Source organism: Cynoglossus semilaevis, chromosome 11, assembly GCF_000523025.1.
Source record: "Cynoglossus semilaevis isolate Cse_v1.0 chromosome 11, Cse_v1.0, whole genome shotgun sequence".
NCBI classification, from domain to species: domain Eukaryota; kingdom Metazoa; phylum Chordata; class Actinopteri; order Pleuronectiformes; family Cynoglossidae; genus Cynoglossus; species Cynoglossus semilaevis.
The window spans coordinates 20,367,220-20,381,899 of NC_024317.1; the positions used below are offsets into that span (position 1 = coordinate 20,367,220).

General features: G+C 40.8%; 3 protein-coding genes across 7 annotated transcripts in view; 2 read left to right on the forward strand and 1 right to left on the reverse strand.

The window, feature by feature from the left end:
- The window catches only part of psmf1 (proteasome inhibitor subunit 1), a 5,880-nt gene extending 4,178 nt beyond the window's left edge, over nt 1–1,702 (reverse strand). Inside the window, exon 1 of the mRNA XM_008321264.3 lies at nt 1,428–1,702. Coding sequence (XP_008319486.1) covers nt 1,428–1,556 — 129 coding nt within the window. The 5' untranslated portion in view covers nt 1,557–1,702. The remainder of the gene's footprint in view (nt 1–1,427) is intronic.
- A 341-nt stretch (nt 1,703–2,043) lies between these two features.
- On the forward strand, nt 2,044–3,567 carry tma7 (translation machinery associated 7 homolog). The gene is made up of 4 exons (XM_017036949.2): nt 2,044–2,193; nt 2,477–2,532; nt 2,789–2,876; nt 3,323–3,567. The coding sequence occupies exons 1-4, from the start codon at nt 2,178–2,180 to the stop codon at nt 3,355–3,357; spliced, it is 195 nt and encodes a 64-aa protein (XP_016892438.1). The 5' UTR covers nt 2,044–2,177; the 3' UTR covers nt 3,358–3,567.
- A 940-nt stretch (nt 3,568–4,507) lies between these two features.
- The window catches only part of slmapa (sarcolemma associated protein a), a 16,136-nt gene continuing 5,963 nt past the window's right edge, over nt 4,508–14,680 (forward strand). Inside the window, exons 1-21 of one of the 5 annotated variants that reach the window (XM_008321266.3) lie at nt 4,508–5,824; nt 6,871–7,018; nt 7,264–7,336; nt 7,526–7,562; nt 8,579–8,641; nt 8,743–8,838; nt 9,672–9,743; nt 9,826–9,966; nt 10,379–10,516; nt 10,587–10,755; nt 10,849–10,899; nt 11,412–11,519; nt 11,779–11,844; nt 12,063–12,125; nt 12,264–12,326; nt 12,401–12,541; nt 12,663–12,788; nt 12,946–13,020; nt 13,160–13,260; nt 13,356–13,560; nt 13,925–14,042. In XM_008321266.3, coding sequence (XP_008319488.1) covers nt 5,627–5,824; nt 6,871–7,018; nt 7,264–7,336; nt 7,526–7,562; nt 8,579–8,641; nt 8,743–8,838; nt 9,672–9,743; nt 9,826–9,966; nt 10,379–10,516; nt 10,587–10,755; nt 10,849–10,899; nt 11,412–11,519; nt 11,779–11,844; nt 12,063–12,125; nt 12,264–12,326; nt 12,401–12,541; nt 12,663–12,788; nt 12,946–13,020; nt 13,160–13,260; nt 13,356–13,560; nt 13,925–14,042 — 2,252 coding nt within the window. In that variant the 5' untranslated portion in view covers nt 4,508–5,626. The remainder of the gene's footprint in view (nt 5,825–6,870; nt 7,019–7,263; nt 7,337–7,525; nt 7,563–8,578; nt 8,642–8,742; nt 8,839–9,671; nt 9,744–9,825; nt 9,967–10,378; nt 10,517–10,586; nt 10,756–10,848; nt 10,900–11,411; nt 11,520–11,778; nt 11,845–12,062; nt 12,126–12,263; nt 12,327–12,400; nt 12,542–12,662; nt 12,789–12,945; nt 13,021–13,159; nt 13,261–13,355; nt 13,561–13,924; nt 14,043–14,680) is intronic. The other 4 variants (XM_017036649.2, XM_025060492.1, XM_025060490.1 and 1 more) reach the window with 4 other exon arrangements.

The window sequence follows — 14,680 nt, forward strand, 5'->3', positions numbered from 1 at the left end:
ATATAAAAATAAGTGTAAAACACTTATTTTTGGCTGTTGGCATTTGTGAAACAGAGGATTGATTTGTGTTAAAATCAATTGAAATGTTGAATCTAGGGAATCACGGTGTAACTACAATTGATCATCTTCATCTTGACGGTGTCTTGTAGAATGTGACGAGTTTCTTTCTAACCCTCAGTTAGGTCTTTGTCCTCAACGATATCCTGAACAATCTGACTGTCACTCGCCCGGCTGTCTGTCCTTGGCAGTCAGGCTGCTCTGACACAAGCACCGTTGCTGACCTGAGGTTGAAGCTGGGAGTTGATGATGGGATCAGTGACATGCACAGATATTTTGAGAAGCAGGTGCTAAGAGAAAAAAAATAAGGGCACCTTGGACTGGACTGACTGCTTGCGGCTGCCGTTCTTTAACTTGTCTCAGCCTTTTCTTTCAAGATATAATGCTGCAGTTGGTAAATGAAAAGAGCCCAACAGTATGAATAAGTGCCATTACGACAAGGCAGAGAGCCACTTTTTCTGTTCCCCAATTTGTCACAGATATTAAATAAAGTGGCACTTCGGCCCAGAGGCGATGTCTCTGTCATTGGTGTGAAACCTTATGCTTCACCTCCTGGACAACATCGAATCCGGTTAGGGCGGTTGGTACCTTCCAGTGGACTCACCACTCACCGAAATTCTGCCTTGAGCAGAGCTCAGGCTGAGCACTGAGGTTAGCAGCGAAAGGGAAAAAAAAACTGGGAGCCGACTCTCACTCGATGCGAGCCGGGTCTTCTGATTCACTACAAAGCATCGGATCTCAGAGCCGCATCTTTTGCACATGACACATCACTAGTAAGCATTCCGATTTACCAATAACGCTGCCTTAGCCAATCATCGTCAATTATGCGGTTGCGTTTATTTTATCACCGTTCTTCCAATCACTAATTAAAAAAAAACCACTTTCATAAGGGCACATCCTTGGGCCAAAGTGGCAGGGTCTACAGCGCCACCTAGTGTTTATCTGTGCACGTCACCGGATGGGATGTTAAGATCAAGGAGATTCATTAAGAGTCAGTAACTATAACTACATATGATTTTTATGATATATTTTTCAGTTTGTTTGCCTTTAAGAACACATTTTGGATGCGTTTTAATTAAATTAATATTGGTATTATATCATTGGTGAACTACTTGTCATTGTGACGCAGCACACAACGAAATGTGACCTCTGCTTCCAAAATCACTAACTATGAAGCTTAGGCTAATCTAACATGGCTATATTAGAATTAATATATAATGTTTAATCGTATGCTTTACAGAAAATGACACCATAGACACAAAGTTCGTAAAGGGTGGTTAATGAAGTAAACATAGAGAAGCCTGTGCTTTGGAATCACTCCGATGTGATTTTTTGACAGGTGTTCGTTTTTACTTCTGGATCATTCTCACCTCGTCTCCAGTGCCCAGGCAGAGGAAACCGCTGCTGATCATTTCCCAGTGAACGAAACAAACCACAGCGTCGTGAGGAGAATTGATCCTGTCAGAGACGCAGGTGAACAGCAGCTCCAAACCCGCCATCTTCGATTTACAGTCTTTATATTTATCTTCATATATTTAAAGAAAAGCAAACAAAAACCTTCTTGTTTTTGTGGTCAGTTCCGCAGAAGTGAAACCAGAAGTCTGCTTATTCCTCTTCTTTATTTTTACTGGCCGTTCAAACAGTTGAGTGGTTCACTACCGCCACCGTCTGATCACCAGATGTACACTACGTGGCTTTATATTATTAATATCTTTGATGCTTTGATGAGTGATTATAATTATGGAAGCCCATTTCGGTTACTTTTGTGTGGGGGGGGGGGGAATCATGAATTGTTAAGTAAAAACAATTACGTACCATCTCATTATTGTAAGATAGTAGTTCGTTATTATGAGATACTAACTCATATTAATAAGTATTATGTCATATCTCTCTCAGTTTCTCCTCTTTTTTTTTTTCTTTTTTTTTTTTACTTAATCGATGTTTAACCGCGCGAAAATGGGCTTCAATGCAGTACAACTACCGCACAAGCCTACTTTTTCGTCAGGCACAGCTGCTGTGTATTTGTTTCCGGTTCAAACGGAAACGAGGTCCTCACAGTGCGGTTGTTCTTCAGGAGCAGAAAAGACGGGATTTCAGTGCTTTTTTTGTGTGTTTAAATCATGTCTGGAAGAGCAGGTGAGCTTATGTTTGTTGAAACCTCAGAAAAATTATAGGAAAAAACCCTCATATTTTCATTTAGATTTAGTACATTCGCAAACCAGGAAACTAACAGCTCAGTGAAATCTGCGAAAGAAAATAAATAAATTGTTCTTTTTATTTCAATAAATGTCAAATTACCTAAATAATATTTGAAACTATAGTTGTTAGTTAGTTTTATTGTAGAACATTTTTAATCTTTGCTGTTTTGAAATGCAACTGCTGTTGATAAATGTACGTTAATTATTCTATTTATTTTAAGGAGGTAAAAAGAAACCACTGAAGGCCCCTAAAAAACAGGACAAAGAAATGGACGAGGTAAATATTCGTTAACCATTTTTAAGAATAAAAATGTGTATAATTAATTGTTTGTCAGCTTCCACAGTAAACCTCATACACAAACGCGACATACGAATTAACTTTAGTGTGTTGTAGGAATGAGAGAACGGCACAAAGAGGACAGAAAGAATCTTGCAGTGTTAATGATGACCTTGTGTGTGTGTGTAAATCAGGGTTAATGGTCACACGAAGATCATAACATAGAGACAACTGAGCTAAATGTTTGTTATTCCAGGACGACGTTGCCTTTAAGCAGAAGCAGAAGGATGAACAGAAAGCCTTAGATGCCCTGAAGGCCAAGGCTTCAGGAAAAGGACCTTTAGGTGAGAACAAATAGCTTTATCCTAAAATATTTACAAAATTCAACTATGTGTACAATTCATAAAACAAAGTAAAACAAAAGCTTTGTCACACAGAAATAATAATTAAAAAAACAAAACCCAGAATGTATAAAACAAAGAAAGGGTAGTTGTGTCTATTCATAAGGGAGAAATTGACAACACAAATGTATTTTCAGGTTTAAAATCCTTTTAATCAAATTAACAAGCATATTACAGTTTTTGTTTATTTTGACAGCAGGCTGGTAATTTCACTGCTTTTAAAATCTTTGATCTCCTTATTGGGGCATATGTCATCTTTGCTCTTACTGTAATTAAGTTAATTGCATTTGATCTCATACTTGGTATATTAAGTTATTTAAGTACTTTTTACTGTTTACTTGACTTTTAACTTGACTTTCAGCACTAAAATCCTTCTTTTTTTCCTGCAGGTGGCAGTGGAATTAAAAAATCCGGCAAGAAGTAAAGTGTGGCTTTTGCCATCACTTCCAGTGACTTTTGTACCCATGCTGGTCCAACCCCATTTGCTTGGCCGTCTTCAAATTTGGATTGTGACGATTTTAAAGGGAACATGTCTTGGTTTTTTTTTTTGGTACAAATAGAAAACCTTTTTTTTTCCATTTCTAGTTTCTTTTTATTGTGAAAGGCAGACAGCAATAAAGATTTCAATCACTCATTGCCTTTATTTCTGTTGCCCAGCCATTGTTTAAAAATACACAGCATGTGTATGGGATAAGCTGTCCAAGGAAGCCCTAATTTACTACTTACAAATACAATACAACAGTTGTCAATGTCAATGGTACATAAGAGGTGTTCAGATGTTCGCCTGTTGTTGCCATGTAAATAAAAAGGCACCACTGCTGTTGTGTTTAGGTGGTCAATGATGTCCAACGGACTGAATCAGACCTGGGCATCGTACGACTGCAAGGCCAAATGCAGGGCCTGTGCTATAACAGTATCAATTACTTACCGTTCACACCTATAGTCAGTCTAGATTGTCCACTAACCTAACCCCTTCATGTGCATATTATAAGAAGAACATGCAAACTCCGTACAGAACCATTAACCCAGGATCAAACTTGCAAACCTGTGATGTCCACCACCCCAGTCAGCCAATTTTGACTTAACCTGCACTCGACTGCTATACTAATCAATGCCCCGGTCCCCCATGTCACATCTGCAACTCACAGTTCCATGATTTACCACAAAGTCTCTCAATAAACCTCAACTCATTCAGAAGCCATCGGCCTAAATCGTCTCCACAATCTCTCCTGCACAATAGTTGAGCGCAGACCTTAATCATTTTCAGTGGTTCCCTTACGGTTAATGCACTGAATTCAAAATCCTATCTCTCACTTTAAAATCCCTACACAAATCCATTCAAATGTATTGTTATTATTATTATTATTGAACTGCTAATGAAGATTTCATGAAGTATAATAGTTTCAGTATGTGTTTTTGTACTGAACCGTTAGGTAATACATACAAATTTGACACATTTCATATATATATATATATAGTATGTGACAGTACAGAGCACCTGGTCAGTGAACGCGCCACTTCAGAACAGCACTTAGTGATAGGTCTGTGAACGCATCGCACTAGCAGATGTCAGCACTGTGCGGCAGGTCGGTAAACGCCTCAAAGCAGTAACAGTATGGCGGCTCTGAGTCTGACAGAAACAGAAGCACCAGAAAAAAAGCTTCTCGTCGTTCCTTAGCAGCAATGTCTGAAGGATTTGGGGTCAAAACTCAGCATGGGGTTGGTTTAATTCTCTCGTAACACGAACACTAGGAGTAAACGCTGACTACACGCTGCAAGGTTTTATTTTGTGAGCAATTGTAGTTAAATAACTAAATTTCCTGTTAGTCGCTATTGCGAAAGCTATGCTAGTTAGCCTCAGATGCTGGTAGACAAGCACAAGCTTGTTCGTTAAATATTTGCGGTGTTTTAACAGCGGTAGATTGGGGCACCACTCGTTTATGAAGCTGGTGAAACTAGTGTGATGAAACGTCAAAAATCCACTCATAAACATGTCAGAACTCGTTAGCTTAGCATTAGCTTGGTGGTGTAGAACTAGGGACTGAAGCTAACGCTGCTAACTGTCATTCTAGCAGCACAGGAAGAGGCGCTAACACATGTTAATCCCGGATTATTGGGAGTTTGATCGTCAATCTAAATTAGAAATAGTTTTTTTGCGAACGGGTGTAGCTGCAGATCAGAGGGAGTGGTTCGTAGATAAGACCAAGCTAAGGTTTAGGTTGTGAATGACGAACAGGTTACAGCTGTATGTGTGTTAGGACAAGATTGAACACATTTGTTTGTGTTTCTCTAGTTGACGTCTCCGGTCCTCGGCTTTTAAAGTGTTTAAGGAATTTGGGAAGTTTTTTTCTTAGCTGTATTCTGGACTAATGTGGATCTGGACCCGTTTGTCCTGGGCCCGGTCATTGTCGGTCTGTACTCTGATGTTAACGTAGCGAAAGAAAAACTGTTGGGTTTTATTTGATTGTTTGTTGGTTTTTTTTTTTTGGTAAATCTACACGAATAGGAACTGGACCACTTAAAAAATTGGACCAAAGAACTGTTTCAGGACTGGACCATGGTCTTTGAATAGAGTGAACAGGATTTCAAGATTTATTTTGGCCTAAAACTTAGGCTATAGGAAAGTTGCCATTCTGGATCAAGAGAACCTGCCCCTGGTGTCTGGCTGGAACAACACCCTAAAACCAGAGTCAATGCCGTCAGCGCTGGCCGTCTTTGCATGTCGACCAAACTCCCACCCCTTCCAGGAGAGACACGTGTATCTGGATGAGCCGGTCAAGATCGGCAGGTCGGTGGCTCGATGCCGCCCGGCCCAGAACAACGCCACTTTTGATTGTAAGGTTCTGTCTAGGAATCATGCCCTGGTCTGGTTTGACCAGAAGACTGGCAAGGTAAGAAGCCTAATCGGATAGGTCATTTTTTGGAGCCATAGACTTTGATAGACCATTTGTAATTGTTGCCATGGTAACCATTAAGTTTGAATATTTATATTTTGCAAAAGGGCTGTGTAACCCCTCCCCCCACCCCCCTTAGGTTACACCACTATTATTGGAGATCTGACTGGGCTCTGTTCTAAAACTTTTAGTTATTTCTGTTTAGAGAATAAACAGAATGACCATGGTTTTATTCTGAATGCAGACCCAAATGTCATCCTATTAAGACCTGGACTGCATTAGAAAAAGATTTCATGAGGTAAATCCATTTTAACAGAAAAAGGTTCTCAGGTTACTACATAAAAAAAACGCAGTGTCCTTATTCTCATGTAAAGAATCTCAGCCATGGATGCTGTGCAAATGGGGATTCAAAACCTGAGCAGAGTGAAAAATTACACCTTCATGACTCAAAATCTGTGTTTCTATTTAGAACCAAGCCAAGAGACACAGCACAGCATTTCCGCTGAAAGATGCCAGATAAAACAGCTGTTTATTGGCACAACAACATAGTGTTCTGGTTTCTGGGAAGTTGATAGATGTTGCATTAAGTTAATGGTTTATGTTCATTTTCTTTGTTTTAAAAATAACCCGGATAAGGCTTATTTATTTTTTGTTTACTTATGGGACTTTAATTTCAGAGATTAGAACTTGGTAAATTTTAATAGCCGTAGAGGTTTCCACCGCTCGTGGGGATGTAGTTCTGACATGATGTTTAAGTCCAACGATAAAACATTCCCATGATCATTAGTGTCAAGTCACTGAACAAGTGTCAAGCCGGTTTAACCTGCTGACACAAACTAATGCGCAAGTGTGGTATGAAGTGTGTGTGTGTGTGTGTGTGTGTACGTGCATGCTCCTGCTGTTAGCTATTAATATACCAGCAGTGTCGTCATCGCCTGGTCTAAAATCACACATTTCTTCGCGGACTTTGGTCGGTCAGCTAAAGTTGTCGAGGAGTAAAAAATCACACGTTTCTAACCCAATCTGGTCTGGTCTGGTTCCAGTTTTACCTCCAAGACACCAAGAGCAGCAATGGAACTTTCATAAACAGCCAGAGACTGAGTCGTGGTTCGGAGGAAAGTCCGCCCTGTGAGCTTCTGTCTGGCGACATTATACAGTTTGGTGTAGACGTCACCGAAAACACCCGCAAAGGTAAGACCACAATTTAGGTCATACCCAGACCCATGTTGTTCACGTGAAGAGACTCTAGATGTTGTACTTTTGAATACAACCACCCAAGGCACTCCGGTTGTCTAAACGTTAGCATTGAAAGAGGGCTAATGAATGAATCTAAGTTTAAGTTTACAAAGATGCCAATGGGCCTGAAGTCACTGAAGCTAAGCTAACATTCCAGCTTTAGCATGCTAACGTAAACCAAACATGGCTCTGTGTTCCAGTCACCCATGGCTGCATTGTCTCTGCAATAAAACTCTTTTTACCAGATGGGATGGAAGCACGGAGACGCAGCGAGTGAGTTCTTTTATTTATTTCTTAAAAATTCCTCCAGTCTTCATTGGTCCATGTTTTTACTATTCCGGTTCTGGTACCTCTGTAAAATTGGTTGATCACTGATCAAATGTGGGCTGAGATGATCTGAATCCATTAGTTACTATGTCCTGGTTTACTTGCTTGACTTTCTTTGTCTTTTTCTGTCGTCAGTGTGATCCAGACACCACTGCCAATCCCTGTGGACAAGGTAAGAACACACACACACAGCTAACAGCTAATGTTTCATTGAGGTAAATCTGTGAAGCGAAAAAAGACAACTTACACTATAGTGCCAAAAGTATTCACTCACCCATCCAAATGATCGGAATCAGGAGTTCCAATCACTTCCATAGCCACGGGTATATAAAATCGAGCACCCGGGCATGTAAACTGTTTTTACAAACATTTGTGAAAGAACGGGTCGCGCTCAGGAGCTCAGTGAATTCCGGCGTGAAACTCAGGATGCCACACGGGTGCGAACAAATCGTCGTGAAAATTTCCTCGCTCCTAAATATTCCACAGTCAACTGTCGGCTGTATTATAAAAACCATGGAAGTGTTTGGGAACGACACCAACTGAGCCACAAAGTGGTAGGCCACTTAAACTGACTGTTAAGCCATACCTTCTCGACCAACATCAGTGTGTGACCTCACAAATGCGCATTCTGGAAGAATGGTAACGTTCCCATAAACACTCCTCCTAAACTTTGTAGACTGCTTTCCCAGATGAGTTGAAGCTGTTATAGCTGCAAAGAGTGAACAGACATCATATTGAACTCTATGGATTAGGAATGGGATGTCACTTCAGTTCATCCTATGGATTAGTCACTTTAGTTCATATTAGGAGTCAAGGCAGGTGAGCGAATACCTTTGGCCATATAATGTATTTAAATGAAAATAAACTAGCGGTAGATCCACTAATCACATTTTACTATTCTTACCTATTAGTACACAGGGTAACTGATTCAAATACGTGCAAATGAATTTGTCATCTATTAATCGTCGCATTAATTTCTATTGACAAAATGCCATAAATAATTGTGATAAATCTTTTTACCAATATCACTCAACTGGACCACAGTGGGTCAACAACTGTTGTGACTCTGCTGAGCCGAAGTCATGGTCTTATTTTTACTTTTTAAGTTACACGAAAAGGACTTGTGTATGTGTGTGTGTGTGTTGTTTTTGTTGTTGTCGTGTATGATTGATTTTGGTTTTTTTGTAGGTTGCAGCCAACAGTCCCAGTGTCTATTCTCAGGAACTGTTCCAGTTGTCCCAGTATCTACAGGTAACATAGTAGAACAGAATAGTCTGTATTCTCATTGTAACACCTGCTCCTCAGTCGACACCCGAATACACCCAAGCTTATCTTCTCCTTTTTCCCTCCAGGAGGCCTTACACAGGGAGCAGATGTTGGAGCAGAAGTTGGCCACGCTGCAGCGACTGTTGACCTCCACACAGGAGGCGTCAGAGAGCAGTTGGCAGGTCTACTTCAAAAACTCAATCGAGTTATCTGTGCAAGACATTCTACCTGGACAGTTGGATATAGATGGATAGATAAGATGGATGAATACATAGGTAGATAGGTATATATTGCCATAGTTAGATAGGTCAATCTAGCTATCTTCATAAACCCCCATGGGAAGTCCCTTTGGGAAATTAAGGAACTGTGGAGTCTTCCTTCTAATAATGATGGTAATGCATTGGGCTCGATAAATATGATGGTAACACACAAGGAGATCCAAGGCACATGTTGGATGGATAGAACTTAATTTTGTTTGGAATAAATTCACTCAAAATTGAAAAAAAAAAAAAAACATTAAATGCCATATAATCATATTAAGCAAAAGTTATTGGGACCATATAACTCTACAACTCTACAGTTTTGATGGTACCTACTGTGTTAGAGGGAGTCCAGGTAGAGAGGTGACTTTAGAATATTGCTGTTGTTAATAATAATATGAATTATTATTATTATTATACAATACTGTTTATGTGATATTGCGCCTTGTACCTGTTCTTTAATAACAGGAATAAAAGTTCTGCAATGTCTGGGCTTAACACAATCGCAGTTTAGTGCATTTTCTGTCACTGCGAAGCAGAACCAACACTATACCAGGTTTTCTCTTCACCCAGTTTTGCAGCAGAGTGACGTTAAAAAAAAAACAGAGAATAGACTGCTATACTAATACATGTGTTGATATCAGTGACAGTGTCCCGTTCTATATGGTGTATAAACATATATTAACATATGTCCTCAAACTCCATATGTTGATGATGATGTCTGTGACAGCTGCGATAAATGTGTTGATGCTCAGGCTCTCATTGATGAGGACCGCCTTCTGTCTCGACTGGAGGTGATGGGCTGTCAGCTGCAGGCCTACTCGAAGGTACCGCCCCCTTGTGGTCTGTCTGCGTGTCTGTCCAGTCCACGGTGACCTCAGTCAACCGCAGTCTCCTCTGCTCTCTCAGGCTCAAACGGAGGAAGGGCTTCGCAAAGAACTGCTGGCTCTGCAGGAAGACAAACACAACTACGAGACCACAGCCAAGGAGTCACTGAGGAGAGTCCTGCAGGAGAAGATCGAGGTGGTGAGGAAGCTATCGGAGGTGGAGGTAAGGAGGGGGGAGGAGTTCACAGAGATGATGGTTTTTTTTTTATTGTTGTATTTTCTAACAATTAATTAAATTATTTTAGTTGATTTTTTTTTATTTTTTTTTATTTCATCCAAAGCATTTTAGAGTACTTGATTCTTGAAACATTTCTTTTGTAATAATTATTTAAGTAGCTCCAGTTGTGGTTCCATAGTGTAGTCCCAAGGTCCTGGGTTTCATCCCAAGAGGAATTACATACTTCAAGGGGGCAGCAGAAATGCTGTTAACACAAAAATTTCCCAGTGTGTGATCAGTGAAGTTAAATTTTTTGTTTGTTTGTAATTATTATTCAAATACCTTGTCTTTGTTTATTTTACCCTGCTTTAATTGTTACTTGTTGTTGTTTTCTGTTTTTTTTTTTTTTTTTTTATAGCGCTCCCTCAGTAACACCGAAGATGAGTGCACTCACCTGAAGGAGGCAACGGAGAGAAGTCAGGATGAGCTGAAGGAGTTGGCCGACAAATACAACGCTGCCGTGGAGGAGATCCGAGAGCTGAACCACAAGATCAAGGTTTGGTTTTAATTCAAATCGACAGATGGATCGCAGCTCTGCTCCCTCCATTCAAACCTCCTCCTCTTAGGCTGCAGAAGGTCGTCAGGAGGAGTTGACTCAGAGAGGAGCTACCGAGAAAAAAGAGCTGGAGTTGAAGATTGAAGAGCTGGAGGAGAAGGAGCAGCTCCTCCAGGCCAGGATTGAAGCTCTTCAGGCCGACAAGGACTTTACCAACCAGCGGCTCAGTGCACTGCAGGGTGAGTCAGGGAGAGGATGAGTGAGTCCAACCTTTAGCAGTGTTGAAGGGTCAGAGTCACTGATGGTGTCGCTTCCTCCATCGGTTAATACAGTGCGGATGGAGCAGCTGCAGGAGAAGAACAGTAAAGACAACAACAGCCTGGGTGAGTCCTCAAAACATCTCCGACCTTCTCGTCTTCTTCTTCTTCTTCTTCTTCTTCTTCTTCTTCTTCTTCTTACCCTCTTCCTTCTCCTCTGTTATTCTCTTTGTGCCTTCAACGAGCACAAGATTTTCCCTTCTTCTTCTCCTCTGTTATTCTGTTTGTGCCTTCAACGAGCACAAGATTTTTATTTTTGTTCACACGTTTCTGTCAATGACCTTACTCCAACATATACAGTGTGTCCACTGTTCCATCTTAACATCCACGCCCACCTTAACCCCCACATCCACCTTAATACCCACACCCACCTTAACACCCACAATCACCTTGATGACCACGGCCACCTTAGCGTCCACGTCTGTCTTGCAGCCATGCCCACCTCTGCTCTTGGGTTCCCTTGGATCTTCTAAGAACTGTTGGCAGTTCTAAACTTTTCACTGCTAGGTTTTGTGGGTCTGATGCATGGACCGTGTCAGTTATTGAATGTGGTTTGATCTGATCTGGTCACATGACAGACACGGTTCCTCCTGGAGATCATGCTGTGGAGGTGGAGGAGAGACAGGAGGACAAGGACGATATGGACGATATGGATGATATGGATGATAGTGCAGGAGACTCTTCTGGTTGGTTCTTCCGAGTCCCCTCTAGTGTTTTGATCAGTAATAGTACTGATGGGTTTAAAACGGATCTGGTGGTCAGTTCTGGTGATGTTGATGCTTTTAAGAGATTTTGGTAGATCTGATTTAGGAACTGTTCTGGTCTGCTGTTGTGGGTTTTTTTGATGGGTATGAAGCAGTTCTGGTGATTGGTTCATGTGGTTCTGTTTTGTTGAGAGCATTTGGTTTTGGTTCAGAACCTCACTGATCCTGATGTTCTTTTCAGACAACTGTCACGTGAACAACAGTGGAGGAGAGTCGCCAAAAATTCAGCAGCTGATCCAATGTCCATGTGAGTGTCTCTCACACACAGACAGAGACAGAGACACATACAGACACGCAGACAGCATATTTAAACTCCTGTTTAGGTTGTCTTCCAGCATTTATGGTATTTTTTCAGATGAAGCTCGTAGCTAATCATGGTTATTGTCATGCTTTTTAGTTTGTTTTTTTTTTTTTTGTTTTTTTTAACCAACATTAACCAAGTGTGATTACTTCTTTGGGTCTCAGCAGCAGTGAAAGCCATAAAGGAAAATGTCGTCTCTGCAAAGCAAAAACGAACAAGCTTTGATGGTGAGATGTTAGCATTAGCATTTTAGCATACACGTTAGCACCAAGGCATGGCTTTTGAAACAATTATTATAAAAAAAGTTTTCTTTCTGACATGAGATGTAGTTGTCATTTGTTGGTTTTATTTGTATTCCTTTGCAGACATGCTGGACGCTCATCTGCAGAACAACCAGAGGACAGAAGAAGATCCTGATCCAGGAAGAGGTGAGTAGTAGAACTGAACACTGATATCATCGGAACAAAGGTCATCTGGTCAAAAATCTTTTATCCCATCACAGTGAACCAGATGGAGGCCCGAGAGTCTGACATGTCGGACACTCTGAGTCCCAGCAGAGACCGCAGCAGCGATGACACGTCAGACGGAAATGAAGATGAAGAGGAGCTGAACCAACGTCAGAACAGAGTCAGCTTGCACCAAGGTAAAGGGCAAAGGTCAGGGTCAGGGCAAAGGTCAGGGCAGAGGTTAAACAATAGTGTAAAGGTGAACAGACGCAGTTTGATTTGAAGAAGTCAACCCTGTGTGTGTGTGTCTGTGTGTAGAAGACCTCCATCCATCTCCTCTGGTTTCTGGAGAACCAGAGCAGATCATCCACCATCTTCACAGAGAACTTCTAGAGGCTCAGGATTTGGCTAACAATGGCAAACACAAGTGTCTGGAGCTGCAGGGTGAGATTAGAATAGGATTAAAATGAAGATGAAAACATTTAATTAATTCAAAATGGATTCAATTGAATATCCATTGAATACAAATTTGTATTGTAATGTAATCCAAATTAGTTAATTATCTTTGAACAATACATTAATGAACTTGTTAACTTGATAGTTCTGCTGGAAGAAGAGAGGCAGAGCAACTGCCGACTGACAGAGGAATCCACCAATCAGATTCAGTATTTGCAGTGTGAGTGTGAAGTCATTCTTTGAATTCATACTGTCAGTTCAGGGTCTGTGTTCATCTTGGTTCTTCTGTTCACTTACGACCTTGGATCGTGGTTTGTGTGTGTGTGTGTGTGTGTTTGTTTGTTTGTTTGTGTTTGCAGCTCAGCTGCTGAAGCTCCAGTCAGACCTGGAATCTCTGAGGGAGCAGAGGGAGATCAGCATCTGCAGCACCAGAGAAGAACTGGACTCCGCCCAGGACGAGGTTTTGACCATTTCCCCCCACAACAACGTATAGACGCCCACCTACTTCAAACCTGTGGTCTTAGATGTCACTTCCCGTGTCATCTCTTTCTGCAGATCCTGGTCCTGCGTCATGCTATGGAATCAGCTGCCAACGAGCGGGAGCGAGAGATCTCCACCCTGCAGGCTGACCTGGGTGGAGTCCGCTCAGAGCTGGAGCTCTGGAGAAGCAAGGCCTCCAAGTACGAGGAGGAGATCAGCCTCCTACAGGAGGCCTTCATCCAGCAGCAGGAGGAGCAGAAGACAGCCAATCAGCTGCAGGGTGAGGGAGGCCCGGTTGTCTTGGTCTTTGGAGGTTCTCAAGAGATTTAGGAGCTGGACCTTCTCTTTTTTTTTTTTAGCACATGGCCAAATATTTCCAGTACGCTTAATAAATGTTTTAAAAGACAACAACTTAATCTCTAATCTAATCTCTAATTTAATAATTAAATAAAATGTATTTATTTATTTATTTAATTTATTAATGTATTAATTTATTTTTTAATTTATTAATTTAAAATTTATTTTTTAATAATTAAAATTAATTAAATTAATTTAATAATTAATTTAGTTCTAATTTAATTCTAATCTCTTGTTTAATAACGGTTGTGACCTTACAAGTTCTTCTGTGTGCCTTCTCCCTCTAGCCCAGTGTGAAGTTCTGCAGCAGAAGTGTGTATGTTTGCAGCAGGACTGTGACGGACTCAGAGAAGAACGAGGAATTTTGCTGGACAGACTGAAGCAGCTGGAGGCGGAGCTTAGCAGGTGGGCACACCCCTCTATCTAAAAAGCACACATACATACACACAGTTCTGGTTTGTGTTTCTCAACCAAATCCAGGATTTGCTATACCCTGAAAAACCAGAACCTCCTGGGTCCTGGGGGGCCTCATATCAACCTTGTGAATAGAAGAACTATGTGTAGAATTTGTACCAAAAAAGTCCATATTCATCAAACATATGGACACTTACGTACGTGCACACTATTAAGGAAGTGAGAGATGATAAATTCCCTCCTGTTTGTCAGTATCATGCTTGTCCATGGTCATTCAGAAAAGCCTCCAAATGACCCCATATATGGCGGCAACAATCCCTTTAAGAATGCCGGAATGGATTGTTGTCCATTCATTGCAATCATGGCAAAGAGGGCAAAGAAGAGGAATTTCACACAGGTTTCGTTCGAACTGTCGCTTAAAAAAAATGGAATCCCTCGTAGAAACAAAATACAGAACCCTAAAAATTGATGCACTTTGTCCTGTGTTACCGGGAGAATTAAAGATAACCTGTACATTGTCAATGGAAATAATAATTCTTATTATATTGTATATAATTATATATAACATTGGTTTGTATAAAAACGTGTAGTTTTTATACACGTTATATATATATTATATATATTATATA